Source organism: Astyanax mexicanus, chromosome 13, assembly GCF_023375975.1.
Source record: "Astyanax mexicanus isolate ESR-SI-001 chromosome 13, AstMex3_surface, whole genome shotgun sequence".
Lineage (NCBI taxonomy): Eukaryota > Metazoa > Chordata > Actinopteri > Characiformes > Acestrorhamphidae > Astyanax > Astyanax mexicanus.
Window position 1 is genome coordinate 35,770,570 of NC_064420.1, and position 18,587 is coordinate 35,789,156.

At 40.3% G+C, this 18,587-nt stretch overlaps 1 protein-coding gene across 4 annotated transcripts in view; it reads right to left on the reverse strand.

Annotated features, from left to right (window-relative positions):
• Positions 1-18,587, reverse strand: part of pax7b (paired box 7b) — a 77,669-nt gene that overhangs the window by 6,375 nt on the left and 52,707 nt on the right. For 3 of the 4 annotated variants that reach the window (XM_007246352.4, XM_022677445.2, XM_007246350.4), the window contains exon 8: positions 3,629-3,878. In XM_007246352.4, coding sequence (XP_007246414.3) covers positions 3,629-3,878 — 250 coding nt within the window. Of the gene's footprint in view, positions 1-2,045; positions 2,092-3,628; positions 3,879-18,587 lie in introns of all 4 variants that reach the window. The other variant, XM_049462939.1, reaches the window with a different exon arrangement.

Genomic DNA, 18,587 nt, shown 5'->3' on the forward strand with positions numbered 1-18,587 from the left:
AAATCATATATTATAGTTAATTACCTAGCCTAGATGTTGCAGGCTGTAAAAGCAAGGTATCATTTTCTTAGCTGCTAAGTTAAATTTATGCATTTAAAAATCAAATTAGCTTTATTTCATTGACCATTTAATTTTAAGTAGAATTATTAGACAAAGCAATTGATATAACATACAAACATTAATTAAATTGACTTTTTAAATGTGTAGCTTGAAGGTAAAGTTTAAAGCAAAAAAGCAATTTTATCCAGGCTTACAGTATAAATCGTGACCCGATCCAGCAGAAACGGTGTGACTAACAAAGCACCTGAGGGCACGGTTCTCATCGCACAGATCTGCAGCCTGGCCGTTGCGGTGAGATCTTTATCAAGAGCACGTGTCGAGACTAACCTGCGGGCAGATTCAAGGTCAAAGGCCGCACTGAGTCTCGCCTGCTGCTCAGGACCTCAGCATTGATCTGGATCACATCTCACGAGGTTTTAATTTGACTACACAAGCTAAAGACATCAGGAGCATTGGAGTGGTGGAGAAAGGAGCAGGGAGAGGGCAGAGGGTCAAGAGGACAAACCAAGGACAGAGCAGAGCTGCTGCAGCAGAGCGGCAGAAACTGGGGAAGCTCCAATTAACCCCCCGAGCCACTTCCTTTCTAAAACAAAAAACTGCACAGGCCTCCCTCACTGCTTATTAAGTTAGCACTAGCCTGCATTAGCATGAACCTTCACTTAATTGAGCCCTTCCATTAAAAAAAAAAAACATATATCAATCCTCTCTCTCTTTTGGGAGAATCAGCTGTTCTAAATTTTACAAAAAAACTAGAATAAGCTTTATTTACATTTAGATTTCTTTATTCATGTATAACTTACACAAAACAAACTTCTCTTTAAAGGGAGAAATGGCTGATATATGTTATTTCAATGTAGGGGTTTTTAGTCAGTTCTAGTGTAACTTGTAAAGTGTTATCCTGTGAGTGATGCTGAATACTAGCCATCACAACCACTGTCCTTTAGAGATCTTTATAAATTATTAGATTCTACACTATTTCTTATTAAACCTTTTTCAATTACACTGGCATTTATCTGAATAAAGATTGGTGTTAAATGTATATGTAATATTAAAAGATTCTTATCTGTATTGTTGCTGTCACAAAAAGTAAAAAATGCTGTATTTACAAAATGTTAACTTATCATGAAAAAAAAAAAAAAACGTTTATTGAAAGTCAGGTTATTAACCCTCTGAACCCTTTTATTATTATTTGTTTCTTAATCTTAATGCATAAACATCTGTGAATGATTTGGAAACTATTAAGTGCAGCATATAATATCTTGGAGTCCCACAGGCTTCGATTTTAAGGCCTATAAAAATGAAGATGTCCCTATTGGAAGTGTGGGCTTACGTAAAAGGTTCAGTGGGTTAAAATCAGTACTGTATATACTACACCGTTTTATATCAAACCTCCATCAATGATGACTTATGAATTATGGTTACACCTGAAATGTAGAATTATACAGGAGGTAAAGCCACAACTGTTGGAATTCCCCTTCAATATAATCAATGTGAACAGACTGAGAGTCTAGTGAGCAGACGTTTGTGCGAGCAGACGTTTGTGGGCTAGTCCGGAGTCCCAGACACAATAATCATTGAATCAAAGTGTCAACACTAATGACAAAGACTGTATACCCACACATAAGGAAGTCAACAACACAGGCTTTTATGATTAATGGGCAAAAAAAAAAAACACCCTCTCTCTTCTTTTTTTGGGTGTGAGCGTAAGTAAGCATGTTGGCATTAGCTGTTGGCCTGTCAAGTGTGTCGGATGCGTGCGGTGGCAGGCCCTTTGATATCCTCGGCTGGCAGAGGGGGTTATTTTCACCTCTCCTTCTTCTTTTGTGGTGCGTGGCAGCGCCTGGGCGGGGCAGAGTGACGGTGCGCGCGGACGATGCCAGGCGTCTGTCAGTGTGACAGTAAGTAGCGAGGGTTAGTACGAGTTAGCACGCAGAGAAAGGGGGCTGTCAGGAAGCAGGCAGAGTATAACGGTAGCAGCCGCATACCTGTGGGTGGGCCAGCTGTCCGTACTGGAGACGCTCGGCCTGACAGCTGGCAAAGAGGGTAATCAGCCACGATTTAACTCTGTGCTCCCTCTCTCTGTGTTACTCTCTCTCTCTGCCTCTCTCTCTCTTTTCTTTGGAAGACTTCCTCTCCTGTCATGCCAGGTTTACTCTTTAAATCCGCTTCAAAACACACAACTCTGCCTCTGCTCTTCCTCCCGGAGTCGCTCTATCTGCTCTCTGGCACTCGCGGCCATGGAGCGAGCGTAAGCAGCAGCACACACACACTTATTTCCTGCAGCACTGCACCCTCTAAGCTGCCACCTCGCCCTCTGCATTTTAATGAGCCTTCAGACAGGTATGGTGTGAGATGTTAAGCCTGTCTTTAACTTTAACCCTTTAAAATCTAAGTGGCCCTTTTTGATTCTAATAATGGCTCTCTCACTTTACGGGGTTGTTTTTGATGGTTTTAGAGTATTTTTTAGTATATTATATATACTATAATATATATATTCTATACTATAGGCCCAAAGTTTAACAGAGTATTTGAGAGTAGTGGACTTATGTTTAAGAAAACAAAAATGTAGATCATCTATTTACTTTTCTTCTAATGCCAGTTAGTGCCAGTTTCACACTACATGACTTAAGAGTCATTGGATCATCATACCTTTCACCCTACAGTTGTTGTCTTGAAATGGAGATTCTTTTAATTGTTGTGTTTTGTGTAGTGCAAAACTGAACGGGTAACAAATTACACAAGAAAGAAACCCACACAAGCCCGACTGCTCTCCAAAATGCTGTACTCTCACAAAAACACATGCACACTGATGCATTGCCATGCAAAAGACATGTTTGTTTTTCTTTCAGAATAGATGTCCTGAAAAATGAAACAGGCAATACATCTTGTTTGTGCATGGATGTGCTTCTTCCTATCTATGCCTCGCACTCTCATTGGCTCTATCAATCATCAACAAGTACAGATATCAAACCTGCTAGATATTTGCCTCTGCCTTCAGCTATTCACACATAGTGACTGAGAACGAGTCAAGTGAACAGAGTTTTGCCTCCAAAAACTGTGAACCATTGAAGAATTCTGTCTTAAAATAGTATAAATAGAATAGATCCTGGCCTTTGAACTGTTGAAATGCCAACATTCTTGCTTTTTCTTGGGCATCATAAGTTAAAGCTAGAGGTATTCTAACAATATGTAATTTTCTTGTTACAGTCCAACCAGACAGTAAGGGTGCAAGAAAATATCAACATATATTGTTTTGCAACACTATCAAAAGCACAGTATTGATTTTTAGCTTTTAGTTTAAATGTAAAGATTGGTGGCTTATTTAATATTGTGTGCCCTGAACCCTGAATGCTAACGGGTTACTCTGTTGTTAGATCCCAAAGTTATAATTGCATAAAAAAATAAACTTATAAACATAACAGGATATTTTTATAGTGCCAGATTGATTCAAAAGTTTGATTATAGGCGAATATAGGCTTACTTTTGTATTGCAATATATCACAATAACCCCTGTATCATGATACATATTAAAACCTATTTTTAGGATGTAAGGGGGCGTTGTACTCACTCTGGCCGTACTGGCTGTACTGGTAGCCGGCTGTGACAGGATCCACACTGTAGCTGGTGGTGCTGTAGGTGGGCGGGCAGTAGGACTGGGAGGAGGCCAGGCTGTCCACCGTCTTGATGGGTTCAGAGCGCTGGCTGCAGCTGGCTGAGATGGGGTTGGAGGCCTCTAGGCTGCCGTGCAGGGGCGAGATGGAGAAGTCGTGCTGCGGCTGAGGAGCCACGGCGCTGGGGTTGCTCAGGATGCTCATTACCTGCAGGAGGAACACAAAAGAAGAGGTTACAATCAGCACGACTGAGTAGAACCTTCAGACGAACAGGGAACAGAGCTGTAAAGCCCGGTTTGGGTCGGCTTTACTCAGACAGTGATTCATTGTCGGTCGCTGGGTGTCAAAACAAAACTCACACAGTTCAAGGCAGGGGTTAAGTGGCACCACAACAGCAGTCTTTCACAGCATCCCACGGGAGCATTTAGCAGCTCGAAAACACTGTCAGAGTAAATAACACACAGGCCTAGGAGAGACAGCAGGGACCCTGGGAGAGACTGAGGGAGAGTGCCAAGGCTGTGTGTCCTGAGGCTGAGTACATAACAAGCTCTCAGGGAGGCTTTAATCGGAGGCCCTCAGCCATCCCACAGCCTCCGGCCTCATGAATGATTAAAACGTTTCAAATAATAAAATGCTCACATTAGATGCCCCCAGAGAATAGATCAGCCCCCCTGTTCCAGACCTGCTTCCCTCCCTCACACAGCCATGTTCACATTCAACTCAAAATTAGACAAAAATCATATTGTACAGAACTCACAATAATTGTTCATTTATGACCATTTTACACCACTTATAGAATCATAAAATAATAGCATAATAATGCAATTACACACTTTTAAAAAGCAACACATTTTAAATTATTACAGACATTCACACACTGGAATTAATGAAATATAATATGAATATTTTAATGTATCCTACATATATAACAATAAATATGAACTTTTTCCTACAGAAATAAAACAAAATCCAAATACCGCGTCACTCACATTAATTCAATTTTCCTTATGAGTAAACACATTTGATTAAATGGAAGCCAGCTTATATTCTTATATTGTAGGATACACTGATAATATAATTGAAACAAACCTAGTTTGTCATGTAGTTTTGTTTATATAATGATTTTCTTAATGTATTTATAAGCACTTTTATGAGCAACTATAAACTGGTTGGCTTAAAGCTGGTTTAGGCCACTGTTGAACTAGATACAAAACTAGTGACAAAAGAAATATTCAGAGGAACCAAAACAAAACTTGTTCATCGTTAATGTGTTATTACTATTTTAATATAATACAAGATCATTAAGAAACAATATTTGATTTTAACCCTTAAATGTCTAAGAGCCAGTTGAAGATCACAGTATGTATATAGTATGTATAGATTGATACAAGTAGTGTTATATGAGTAGCTTACATTTTAGTTTGTAAGATATTTATATTGGATTGAATAAGATGCATTCAGACGTCATAATGCCTTTTAATATCTGTTCATTGAACATACTAATATAAAAGTCATTATAAAATACATATGTGCTCTTCTTAGTTATTACTTCATTAGGTATTATAAATACAATTTACTATAAATGAATTCATAATGTATTATTAATACAGGATTTACTTTTCATCTCAGCAAACTTTTCATCTCAGGTTTTTGACATTTTATTTTCCATTTTTGCAATTTTTCCATAATAGGCGGTGCAGGGAGAGAAGAAAGTAAAGGAAAGAGGGGGCACAAAGAGAGAGAGAGAGAGAGAGAGAGAGAGAGAGAGAAACAGAGAGAGAAAGAGAAAGAAAGGCAGAAGGAGAGAATAGAGCTACTGGTAGAAGCGGCTGTGTCTGCCACATGCTCCCCATCGGCAGGCCGACACCAAGCATCCTCCTCAACATCAGGTTCCCGTTGCGGCTCGCTACGCCCCACTGGCCTTTGGCCGTCTCAGGACCCGGCCTGCTAAACCAATTAGCCTTTCACAGGGCTGCCCAAAGCTAAACCAGGCCCACATGCACAGCTCCAACAACATCCACGGGCTGTTTGCTGAAGTTTCACACAACCTGCAAGTTCACAAACTAATTTACCAAGGCCAAAACACTCGGCCAGCCTCGGCGTTAGCCAGCCTGTGAGCATAAATGGGTTAACACACAGCCTTCAACTGAGAATTAACAGCAATATCCTTTCCCCAACAGTTCCGGGGGAAGACACGCAGCTCTCGAATCACATTAAAAACATAAAAGTGCATTAGACACTGGAGACGCAGAGGATGTGCATTATACGGTCACTACACTCTAGCAGACACAGGCTGTGTGTGATGAAGCAGGAAGGAGGGGTGGGGTGTGAACAGGGTGGACCGTGGAGGCTCGGTCACACCGCCGGGAGCTGGAGTGTAACCCTGGATATGGAGCTGTGGGTCAGCGCCCACCGCTCTCCACCTCACAGGGGGCTCCCACAGCCAGCTGGAGGGGAGACTGACTTAACAGCCACTTAATTAACCCCGATTATATCCAGCTCTTTTGTATACCCATTAAATTAAACGCCTGCTAACGGGCCTGGGCAGCGTCCAGGAACAGCAGTGAATAAGCAATCTGTATGTTTATGTAAAACTACCCTCATAGCCAAAGAAATAGATGCAAAAATGCTATGCTATAGAACTAGGAACTCGAAATGATAAAATATTTTTGACTGATATGGGCAATTCTTGGTCATTTATGCATGTGTAATATAGAATACCAGATGGAGTATCAGTTCTTAATGGTGTCATGAAATCTAATGCAGCTTAAATATTCTCACATATTTCAAACCTGCAGATTTTTGGGTTAGCTATGAAGTGAAATGTTAAAGTGAGCATGTAGCTGGCCATAGCATAGCACAGCATAGCATCTGCACTTTAAAGGCAGGATTTTGAGATGTCAGTAGTATGTGACCATGGTGCCTCCAGACATGGATTCATTGGTTTTTCTCCACCATGATAAAAGATGGACTCATGACATGAAAAGATGATCTGTTGCCATTCTACTTGTCTCTCTATGTCAGTCTGGCTCAGGTACACACCCATTCCTTCTGGGTACAACTATTTTTTTTTTTTTGATGATGAGCGCTTAAAAAAATATTTTTATTTTATAATTTAATTTTTTTTTTCCTTCCCAATTTGCAAGGCCAATTACCCAAACCACTTATTACGACTTCCCCTATCACTAGTGATGCCCCAACACCAGGAGGGTGAAGACTAGCACATGCCTCCTCGGATGTGCAGCATTTGCGAGTAGCATCACAGCGCCTCGGAGGAAAGCGCAGCGACTCGGTTCCGATACATCAGCTCACAGATGCCTTGTGTTCTCTCTCAGGGCTCCTGTAGCTAATGGCAAGCTACATAAACAGGATTCGAACTGACAATCTTCTGATCATACTGGCAGCGCTTAGCGCGCTGGACCATTCACATGCTCATATAGGTGTAATGTAGCCTCATAAATGCCCTTTTTTAGTAATTTTTTACCAATAAATGTTAGAAATGTTTTAATGAGGTTTATGTCCGATTCCTGTTATCAGCTCAGCAATCGCTCAAAAGCTGTTTACACATTTCACTCATAGATTATCTAAGGAGTCGTGTAGAGAAACCTGTACTTTCCACTAAACTGTAATAAAGTCGTGAACTGCCGTAATCCTCTGCGCTCCCTTAAACCGGCATTTGGGGTGTAATTGGAGGTAATTTTTGGGTAATAGCAGAGCTGGAGCGGGTGTATGCTCAGATTCTCGGCGGGAGTGGAGTTTTAATCAGATGAGTGGGCTCGGGAGGGGGGAGGCAGCACGAGGGGAGTCGGGGCAGAATGTGCTGAAGGAGGCTGAGAGAGCGCCGGGCGGCTGACACCTCCATTCAGCCCTGCGCTTAAGCAGCCTGTAGCCGCGCTGATGCCATTATTGCGCTGAAAGCCGAATTATTCAAATCTTCAAATTTAGCATAACCTTATTGACATCAATTAAAGTGGCGAATGGAGAATATTCCAGGGCATGGCGAGAGGTAGAGGCCTGTGGCAGGAGGAGCCCTTCTCCTCAGGTCCTCTCTGTAGGCCACAGGGGGCCAAGTAGCTGCAATTAGCACAGGCATTCCAAACACCACACTCACTCACAACATGCACACCAACCACTGCTTGAAAGGCTACATGACGTCTTTATAAACCTTACTGACATAAACTGACATAAATCTACAAAAAACATGAATGATTTCATTTTCCAACAACTTTTAGCAATCATATACACTCTCATTGCTGTATAAAAATCTGTTCTTCATGCAACAGGCATCATAGATTATGCTTTTATGTTGGTTTATACCCTATGAAATAAAAGGCATATTTATGTAGGTGTAACACACAAAGCCTTGAATGACTCTCTTCTGTTAAATGCTACAAATCTGTATTACATATTATACCACAGTTAGTTCCGACCCTGCAATGTGATTGGCTGAGAGGCGTTCTATGAGTGACATTATCAGCGGTAATGTACTGTAACCGAAGCTCTCCATGTATTAATTCGCCTCATACAGGTAACCTACTAACGATGCAGCGGTTACAGTCCAAACAGCGCAGCTACAAACAGAGCAGCAATGGAACAGTGGCCTCGTGCCTACAGCCGTGCAGCACAGCAGTGCAGATATTACACACAAAAGCATGAACTTTGAGTGTATTATGTCTTAAGTAATAGCTTTAGTAACTGTTTATGCAGGTTTACGTCACGTCATTAAATGCTTCCTTAAATAAATGGCTACCAAATACTGTATATTACATATTATACGCCTGAATAATTGTCTATGTCATGATTTCTAATGACACGAAAGACACAAACTTTAAAAAAAATTTTAGGAGACGTAAATGTAACATCGTTTTATTCAACATCACCTGCATATTTTCCAGTTTAACAGGACAAATTACACTCTTGTTTGAAAATTTGCAGTTGCTTAGTGTTATTTAAGCACTAAATGCATCCACAATATGCTCAGAAAAGCATATATTGTATATGTATTACATATTTTAATAATTCTATTAAAAAGATGGTTTGCCTTTACATCTGTAAACATTTCACACCTTTTAAAGCATCAGTCTGTAATTTTCATGGATTTGGGGATTTAGAGATCTCAGTAATGAGAAAGTGTAATTACATAGAGCATGTGAAAAAGTAGTTTTAATGCAAGATAATGTAAACTCTACTCCTATACTACTGCTTTCAGTTTAAAAGAAAAATAATTAGGGACTGCTGCTTTAAATACACACACACACACACAAAACTTAAGAATTGTCTTCCGTTTCTCAGACGATCATACCATAGGGTTTGGCTGCAACAGAGTCTCTTGCTCACTCCTTATATTAAGTCAATAAAAACAATATTAGACGTAGATTTTGCTACGGTATGAAATGGTATGCTGTAAGAAATGAAAACAAATAAAGGGAGTTAACCTTGCCTGTGGGTAGAAACTGAAGAAGAGTATGAGTTGGAGCTATGAGGACAGGAGGGGAGTGAGCGGGGTGGGGGGGGGGGGGGTCGCAGGCCTGGCCAGGCTGGGGGTTGTAATCTATTATTTCCTGCCATACTACCATCACTAAGTAAAAATCAATATTCTTTCCACATGTGTAACCTTTTTGTATCTGATATGGCTGCTGGGAGGAAGCGGGAATATTTGCCAATCATCCTGGCTGACAAACAACATCCCCAGGCAGTCCAGTTCAACAGCTCCACGAGTACCAGAGGACGGAGCGACACACACACACACGCACACACACACAAACACACACACACACTGAAATACCGACAGTCTGGAACACACTTAACTTTCTATTCCTTTCAAACTTCCCACCCCCACAACCCGAGCCCCCTCTTTACTCTCTCTCTCTCTCTCTCTCTCTCTCTCTCTATTTCTCTCAGTCTTTCTTGCTCTCTCTCTCTCTCAGCAGTAGCTGGGCTTTCATTTGTTGTGTGAGAACTGCAGGAGTAGATAATGCCAGGCAGGATCCAGTTTAAAGGACATAGCTGCAGGCATCCCTCCTCTGTCTCTCTCTCTCTCTCTTTCCTTTCTCTCTACACATAGATTACTTCATAAATAACAATAAAAAGCAATTAATTCTCTCAACTTCAGAGGCCCTCCAGCCTGCGGTATTGTAAATGTAAAACTGGAAATTGATACAATGTGCATCCTTTCAGATAAATAAATGGTGCGTTCGTAGCCGTTTATTTAGCACAAAAAGAGAGCTTTCATACCATCCTAATTTCCTTAACTGTCCAATTATAGTTTTTGTCTGCCTAAGTGTTTGACGCTGCTTTGCTCCTTGTTGAATGTATTAGGCAGAATGCGGCCGGGCACATGCTCAGTGCAGCGCATACAGAGTCACATTCTAATTCTGATATAAGGTTTCAATGCCAGTACAGTTTTCAGAATTGTAAGACAAAAAACTGTAAAATAACTGTCTTCAGTGTTATTTTTAGTGGATAAGGGCACTATGTGAAATAAGCTGTACCTGCTGTTGATCTTTTTATATTCTCATATCTACTCTTTTAGGATATTTGAGCCCTTCCAACAAACAGCCAAATATCAACTATGTATTTCTCAATTCCTCCAAAAAGAAGATATATAGGGTTAATATATGGTTATTCATTGGAAAAGCTCCAATCATATTTATATAGCATATAAAAATTACCTCCACTGTGAGCTATCCATGCTAGGAACAGCATCTGAATGACAAAGTTATTTTCTATTAGTTGAATAATATATAAAGGTTTGTGTGTGTTAGTATGATTGTTCAAGTTTGACTAAAATAGCTTAACCATAGCGTCACATCCCTGCCCCTGCTCCCTGTCTGTCTCTGTGTCTAATGTGCTCTCTCTGTGTGCGTACCTGTTCATTTGTATCTCCGCCCCCTCGTTACCTGCCTTCAGGTGTTTCCTGTTTTCTGTCCCCTTCTGTGAGTATAAATAGTTTTCATTCGTTCCTGTCTCACTCATCCATGGTTGTGCCTTTTTACATCAGTCAGATTCTCGTGTTTCTTTGTTTTCATAGTCATAGTATTCTCCGTGTTTATGTTTCGTGTTTTGTTTTGCTTCAGTTGTTTGTTTCTTTGTTTATTTAGTTCCTCGTTTGGTTATATGTTTATTATTCAATAAATCTACTCGCATTTGCAGCCTCCTCCACATCTCCTCCTTGCCCCTAACTGACACATAGCAATGACAACCAATGAGTTAAATATTTCATAATGTTTTACTTAAAACGCATAGTATGCACTTTAGCGCATTATTCTACAAAAAAAAATCTATATTACCAGGTAGTCTAAAATAAAGGAATTCAGGTTTTAGGTAGTCTAAAATAAAACCAATAAATGTACAGACTGCAGCAACTCTTATGTTAAGTTATGCACATCTGTCATTGATGATGTTAATTATGATGATGAGTCTAGTCTTTACACAGTTTTGCAACTAAGCCTCCCATATAAAATGTGATAGAGGTGCAAACTCTATATATAATTTCAAAACAGGTCATTTTTGAAAGCTTTTTTGCACAAATACAAATAAATAAATAAAATACAAAAACAATACTTGTATAACTTGTGAGGAAAAGCCAGAACTCACTGATGGTTCCAAGCAGTTCATGAGGTTAATGATCTTTGTTAGAATTAATCTCATCTCAAAAAACTGTTCTTTGCATTTTTTTTTCCTGTACTATTTAGTAAGTAAGCACTATGAAACAAATATGTACTATGTTGTATGGGTAAAAAAGAAAGAGTAATGGAGGTCTAGACTTGCTGGTTTGTTGTGTTTTGAACGTTTTGAGAAGTTTTTAATTCAGAGGCGTAAAAATGAGTATAATAATGTAATGTATTTTTGTGTAGGCTGTGTAGGCTGCAGTCAAGCACTTGGAATGGATGAGAAACAAACAGGCTGTGTTTTTGGCTTTGGTGAGAGGCACCCTACCGAGCTCTGCTTTACAATAGCATTAATGATAATAAAGAAGAACCAACAGCATCCTCACAATGAGGGGCAGAATCGGGCCGGTCCACCTGCTCGCTGTCTCCTCTCGGCTTAGACCCAGGCGGAGGAGAGAGAGGGAGAGAGAGAGAGAGAGAGAGAGAGAGAGAGAGAGAGAGAGAGAGGAGGACAGGAGGGGCCTGAGGATAAAGCCTCCTGGAGGAGTGTGTGTGTATATATGTGTGTGTGTTTGTGTGTGTGTGGTTGTGTATGTGCCCCAGGGCCAGCCTGCCTGCAGAGCAGATAGGACTCCCCTCAGCTAGCTTCTCAGCACAGCAATATAGCCCCAAACACACACACACACACACACACACACACTGAGCTTTATCCAGCCTAGACTGGATTTGCCAGAGTGTAGGAGCCTGGCTGTAGTTTGAGTGAGGAGAAATGCCTCAGAGCAGTAGCCCATAATATAGCTAAGCAAAGGGTCACCTGTACAAAAGAGCAGCCCTGAGCAGTGCAGAAGGTGTCAGGAGGTTATCTCCACACTGCAGGGCCATCATCCTCCCCTTATCCACACCGAGACACTTCCCACTGCACTCGCGCAGATTAGTTACTGTTGATGAGTGGGTTTTTTCGGCTCTAAGTGGGATGATCATTTCAGCATAAATATATTAGGGAAAAAAAAATATACACGACACACCTCCAAAGAGATATTGGATTTGTCGGATTAGGAGGCCGAGCACAATGTGCTCCTGAGTGACACGAACACGAGAACATCTCACTCACAGACAGCGACATTACATTTTTTTTCAGGGCGAATATCTGATGCAATGCCACAGTAATTAAAGCAGGAGATAATGCCATTCTGCAGCAGGCAGATGTATTTCAGAGAGCGCCCGTAATCCTGCTCCAAATCCCAACACCCCCGTCGAAACGGCAAATGATGTCAAGCGGAAGGCCTGCGTGCAAGCAAACAAACACATTTATCTCAGGATATTTAAGAAAAACTCTCTATTCCAGAATATCTGATGCAATTGCTCCACGACTCGAGAAACACTGTGGCATCATTAGACGGGTACCTGCGCTCTCAGAATATCAACCGCTTTCTCCACAGCCTGTGCTCTTAAAAATAAAGCTGCTTCAAATGGCTTTTTCTGGTGATGCCATAAAGAAACAAATCTGTAATAAATGTGTTAAAAAAAAACCTTGGCAAAAAAAAATGGCAAAGAACCTTTATATCAAATAAGGGTACAAGGGTTTATTACAGCTTAAAAAAAGTTTGTCCTTCTGCACTTTAACTGTAACTTCATCTGTATATTTACTACAGTTTTCTGATGTTAATCACACATGTATGTACTTGTATTTATTGTCTGTTGTACTTATTATCTATGCACCTTATGTTTTGTCGCTGCACTAATGACCCGTGTACTTTATTTACTTTTCTACCATACTGTACAGCCATGTATTTGTATAATAACAGTATCGCTTAGAATTACTGAAAAGTACTTTGGTGAGAATGGGTAATTGCACCGAGCATGCAGAAGAATCTTTTTTAATGGCAGGTGTGATGCCGTCTTTTTTGAGCGCAGATAAATCCGATTCCAGGTTCAGTCAGAAAGAGAGAGCACGGCTTCAGAGCTTGCTTCACTCCTTCGTTTATTTGACTTCACTATGAGTGAATGAGCTAACTGAGGTCTGAGTTTCCCCTTCTGAAGTCTCCATTGCTCCACCAGCCGCTTGCATTCAGTAAAACTGAGCTGGATCCTCTTTCAGAGGCTGTACATGTGATGTAAGTACTTAATGAAGAAGAACTTCCGCAAAACGACACCCCAGTTTTTAGAATTAATATATTAGGCTTAGCAGGGATGGTTGTTTCAGCACACTGGTACCATTAAACACAATATGTTGTCCCTTCTTTGCTTTCAGTTTAAAAACTAAATAATACGGACTGCCACTTTAAATGTGTGTGAACATCATATATGATCAAACTGCATACTCTTGATACATATTTATTAATTCACCTTACTATGTTACATCAAAGGTGTTCCAACATGATGTAATAAGACCCTTGCTAAGTTGGGAAGTTGGGAATCAAACAGGTGCAATGGGAAGTTAAAGCTACGGTAAAGCTAAAGCTGTCCAGCAGATAAAAAATTTAAATGTAGACCATGGAAATAAGGTTTAATCTGTTACTGTAATGTGTGTATATACTGTATAGAAATACAGTACATTGTTTTCTAATTTCTATAAAGCCATAAATCCATATACTGTGCAATAACCCAGCATAAAGATCTCCATCCAGTGCTTCTCCTTGACATTAGACTCAGTCAAGGTGGGCAGTCTGAGAAACAAACCCAGGTTCCTCATCTGAGCGAGGAAACAATGGCCATTTCGGAAATAAACATGATTGCATAAATTCAATTAGCGGTTTTGTCACGGCTGGAGGTAGAGCTGGCTAATTAGCCGTACTGCAGTTCTCTCTCTGTCTCTCTCTCTCTCTGTCTCTTTCTCTCTCTTTTTTTCTCCATCTCTCCCTCAGTGGCAGGGAGCAGATGACAGAGATGATTTCTTCTCCGGGCTGTGTGTCATTGCGTTAATGGGCCACAGCACATTAATTGAAAGTGAAAAGGGGCATCCGCCAAAAAAAAAAAAAAAAAAAAAACGCAGGGGATGGAGAGGGGGGTGGGGTGACTGTAGGGATAAGGGGAGAGTGGCTGGCCTGTGAAATAGAGAAGAAGGAGAGATGGACCAGAGGAGGGGATGTGGGGGGAAGGGGTGGAGATGGGCGCTCAGGGAGCCTTTAATTGTTTCAAATTAGGCATGTGATTGACAGTGACAGAAAGTGGGCATTGACAAGCTGGGCCCTGATGAGAACGATTAGCATGCAGCCAAACAAGCTGTCAGTTTTAGCAACACATTAGCTATGGGAAATACTGGGCATATGGCTCTTTTAACCCCTGTATGGTGCGCCAGATTTACAACAGACTCTTTAATCTGTGATTGATGGATGAGTAAAAACTGGGTGGTCGAACAAGAAGCCACTACTCTTTCACTTCATTACAATCATTACTGACCATTCATAAGCTTGTATTGCATCATTAGTTTTAAGCTAGTTTTATGAAGAATGGGCTAAATTAATTAATATTTGAAGCTTTTGTTATGACACCATTAATATACAAGACAATTATAAAAAAAAAAATAGGTGCACTCAAAAAGTGTACAATTGCATAAAATAAAGATAAAGATTAAGGTTAGATGGCAGCAGTATGTGGGTAAGCATTGCCATTAATGTAACTTTGGGCAATCAGAGTGCCTGTAATAAGGACCAATTGTGGTTTGACACCCAACGCCATTGGGACACTAGACCTTCTAGATGTGTGACATGTGACACCAAACCATTGACACCATCTTGGCACAGACCACAATGCCTCTACACACAAATTTGTTGGTTGTCTCCATCAAAAGTCTACTTCTGCATGTGCAACTCAAAGTGTATTGCTTAAATCAGTCTAAATTCTTATCATTTACTGTTCCTATAACTTTCATCTAAAGTTTCCTTCTGGTACATGGATTTTTCTGATTATGCATGTATATCACTTTTGTCCAAAATCATCCAAAGCATGTCAAAACTCACCAAAATATGCCTGGAACACAGAACATTCCCTGGAACACTGTACCTACAGAGACTCAGCAACAAACCCCAGCTCCTAAGCATCTCTAAGTGCTACAAGGCCTCTCGCTAACCAAAGGTTAATGCATCCTATTGGGTGGATGCGCAGAGAGAGTGCAGCGCAATCCGATTACTTTCTGAAATATGTTTGCGGCAGTATGGGATGAATTCGGGCACGAGGAACAAACATCCCCCTCTGACCTCTCCTCCTCAGACGCCTCGGCCTGGCCGCTTTGGCGCAGACGCCCCCGCTAAATTAAATGTCTGCTTTAAATGATTTTCACACGAGTGGATGAGAGGGCGAGGCACAGGAACTGCCTCCAAGAATAATGGAAGATGGAGGCAGGAGTAGGAGGAGATGAGGTGGGTGTGGGAGGACGGGGGGTGAGGGAGGGGGGGTGGATTGTTTGCTAAAAACAGCAGGCAGCAGGCACAGTGAAGAATGTCAGGTCAAATTGTTCTTGACAGTGTTAATATCGGCACCTCATAGAGATAATTACATGTAAATAAACAGTGAAATAGCTCTCAGCTGGAGACCGGGAGCGAGAGCAGAACTGTTAGTGTTAGCCAGCTGGGGACTCCAGCAGTGCGTAATGTGGAAAGAGAGAGAGAAAGAGGGAGGGAGAGAAAGGGAGGAAGAGAGTGAGAGCGTGTGTAAACCATAGGAACTCATTGTTGCCATATAAAAATATCTTATATAGAGGTAGAAGGGTCATCCACATAAGCTATATACATGTAACATTACACTAAAACCAGGAATTAGCTAAAGCGCTAAATATATAACCGCACACACGACTGCAAAGCAAAGTCAATGGCTGTTTTGAGAGGTTTGTGAGGTTGTAATATGAATCACAGATTTACACCTGTCAGTCTGGCATCTGGAACTAACACAAAGCATGCAGTGCTAGATATCCCTCCCACCTAGACGCCATCTAGACCTTTCAATCATTAGTCGGTTGTGCAGCTTCATAACATCTAAACATGCTTTCAGGTCAGCTGACAAAAAAAAAACCACCAAGAACTTATATATAAAATTCCTGGTCTCCATATTGTCATTTGTTGAAGTTGTTTTTGAAATTATTATAACCAAAAAAACATAAAGTAAATTACAATACAATTTATGCTTTAGAATTATAAGTTGAATTTTTTTTTTAGTAAACATTACCAGCCATACAGTGCAACACCCTATTAGCAAAAAGATTCCTATAAAAAGTTGTGCCCTTTTTGGTAATATACAGAGTTTTACAGAGATTTATTGGGCCAAATAATGTACATTTGTACATTCTGATAACACTATATAATAAATATAACATGACAACCAGCCAAAATCCATCTATTAGTAGCACATATTGCTACACAGGATTCTGTATAGTGTTTTCCTGGGTGACATCTCACTCTAAATACAAATATAAAGGCAAAACACTATACTATACTACTAGGTCAAATCTAATATTTTGCTTGCTGGGGGAAATATTATTTGATCCCACAAAAAATGGCAAACTGATATAAAATGATAAAGAATGATAGAAATGAGCAAAGGTACAGAATATCAACCATGATTAAGTAAATTAGAATGTGTGCACAAGTAAAATACTTAAATAAGACCTAAAATACAAAGTAAAATAAGACCGTACATAAATGTAATATTTTCAAAGTCCATTGCAGTAGACTGTCTGTTCTATGTTAATGAAAGCTATAAAATATCAACTGCCACTTCGTTTGGTTTGGTTTATGGAGATACTCACTTTTTTGGAGAAAAAACATAAAATATTTAATAAAACTTTTATTGCGCTCTGGAAAAACTTAAGAGACCACTTCAGTTTCTGAATCAGAATAATTAATTTCGGCATGTTCTCTTCCACCAGTCTTTCACACTGATTTTGGATAACTTTATGCCACTCCTTGTAAAAACATTCAAGCAGTTCAGCTTGGTTTGATGGCTTGTGATCATCAAATTGTCCTCTTGATTATATTCCAGAGGTTTTCAATTTGGTCAAATCAAAGAAACTCATCATTTTAAGTGGTCTCTGTAAGTTGTACATTGTTTTGTGATTATATATCATTACTCAACAAAATATTTAACGCTGTCACTTATTGATCACTGGCCTCTTGAAGAGATAAGGGAAAAAGAGTGAAGAGTTTGTTTATAGAGAGTATTGGTCTAGAAAGACTGGAGAAAGGAAGGATACAGGTTCTAAATGCCTTTACATCTGCTGATCTATTTCACCACTGAATCTAGTCCATTTTCTTGATGATTTGAGGCTTGATCTGCTCACACACAAACGTCATGTTTTATGGGTTTTTCCACCAACAACAAGGGACAGAAACCTCCTAACACAATCATACATCAGTGTATGATACACATACTGTATATCTGAGCTGAACTCTTCTTGTCCATTACATGTGTTCTTCTAATGGAACGTAATAAGAAGCGGAGTATGGAGAGTATGGGGATTGGAGAGTATGACGAGTATGATGGGTAGCTACTGTGCATCTTTTTCCTTATAACAGAGAAATACATTTTCCAAAAATAATTTGGTTAGTCTTCATAGTACGTAACATATAATGACCTCAGACGTGGTGAAGTCATCATCTTTCATGGAAAAACACATTGGCAATATATCAGCACACGAGCAACCACTCAAGACGACACTGTCAAGGCTGAGCCCGTGCTCTTAAATAAATAGGCAATAAGTATTTTTTTCAATCTAGTAGTCCCTTCCATTGCGTGGGACCACAGTGGAGTCTATGTGTTGGTCTCAGCCTGTCCCTACTTAAATCCTCATCGTCTAGGATTTGCTGAAATTTATATTGGCTGCCTCTGCAAGATAAATGTAAATCGCATTCCCTTATATTTACTATTTATCAGGATGCAACAGCTCACTTTCTGCAGGAAAATATCTCTCACCCGCACAAACACCCTTGAATTTAAATAGCGGGTTTTATTGTCCGACGTAGCCTTTCATCTATGCAAGGGGAATAATGTTTCCTCTCTGGGGAGAGAACGAGAGAGAGGGAGAGAGAGAAAGGGAGAGAGGAGAGAGAGAGAGAGGAAAACGAGACAGGCAGACCAGAGGACAGACCATTGAGCCAGCATTAAAAAAAAAGTGTGAGGAGGGGGGTGAGGATATAGAGGATAGAGGGGAGACGGCAGTAACTCATTGTGATGGATGTGAAGAGGTTTGGAGAGGGAGAGATGGTGATATGGCAGAGACTTGGACAGAGAGTGGACTACTGAATTCGTGTGTAAATTAAAACTAAAATAAGAAATAAGAGACCACTTAAAAATGATGAGTTTCTTTATTTTTACC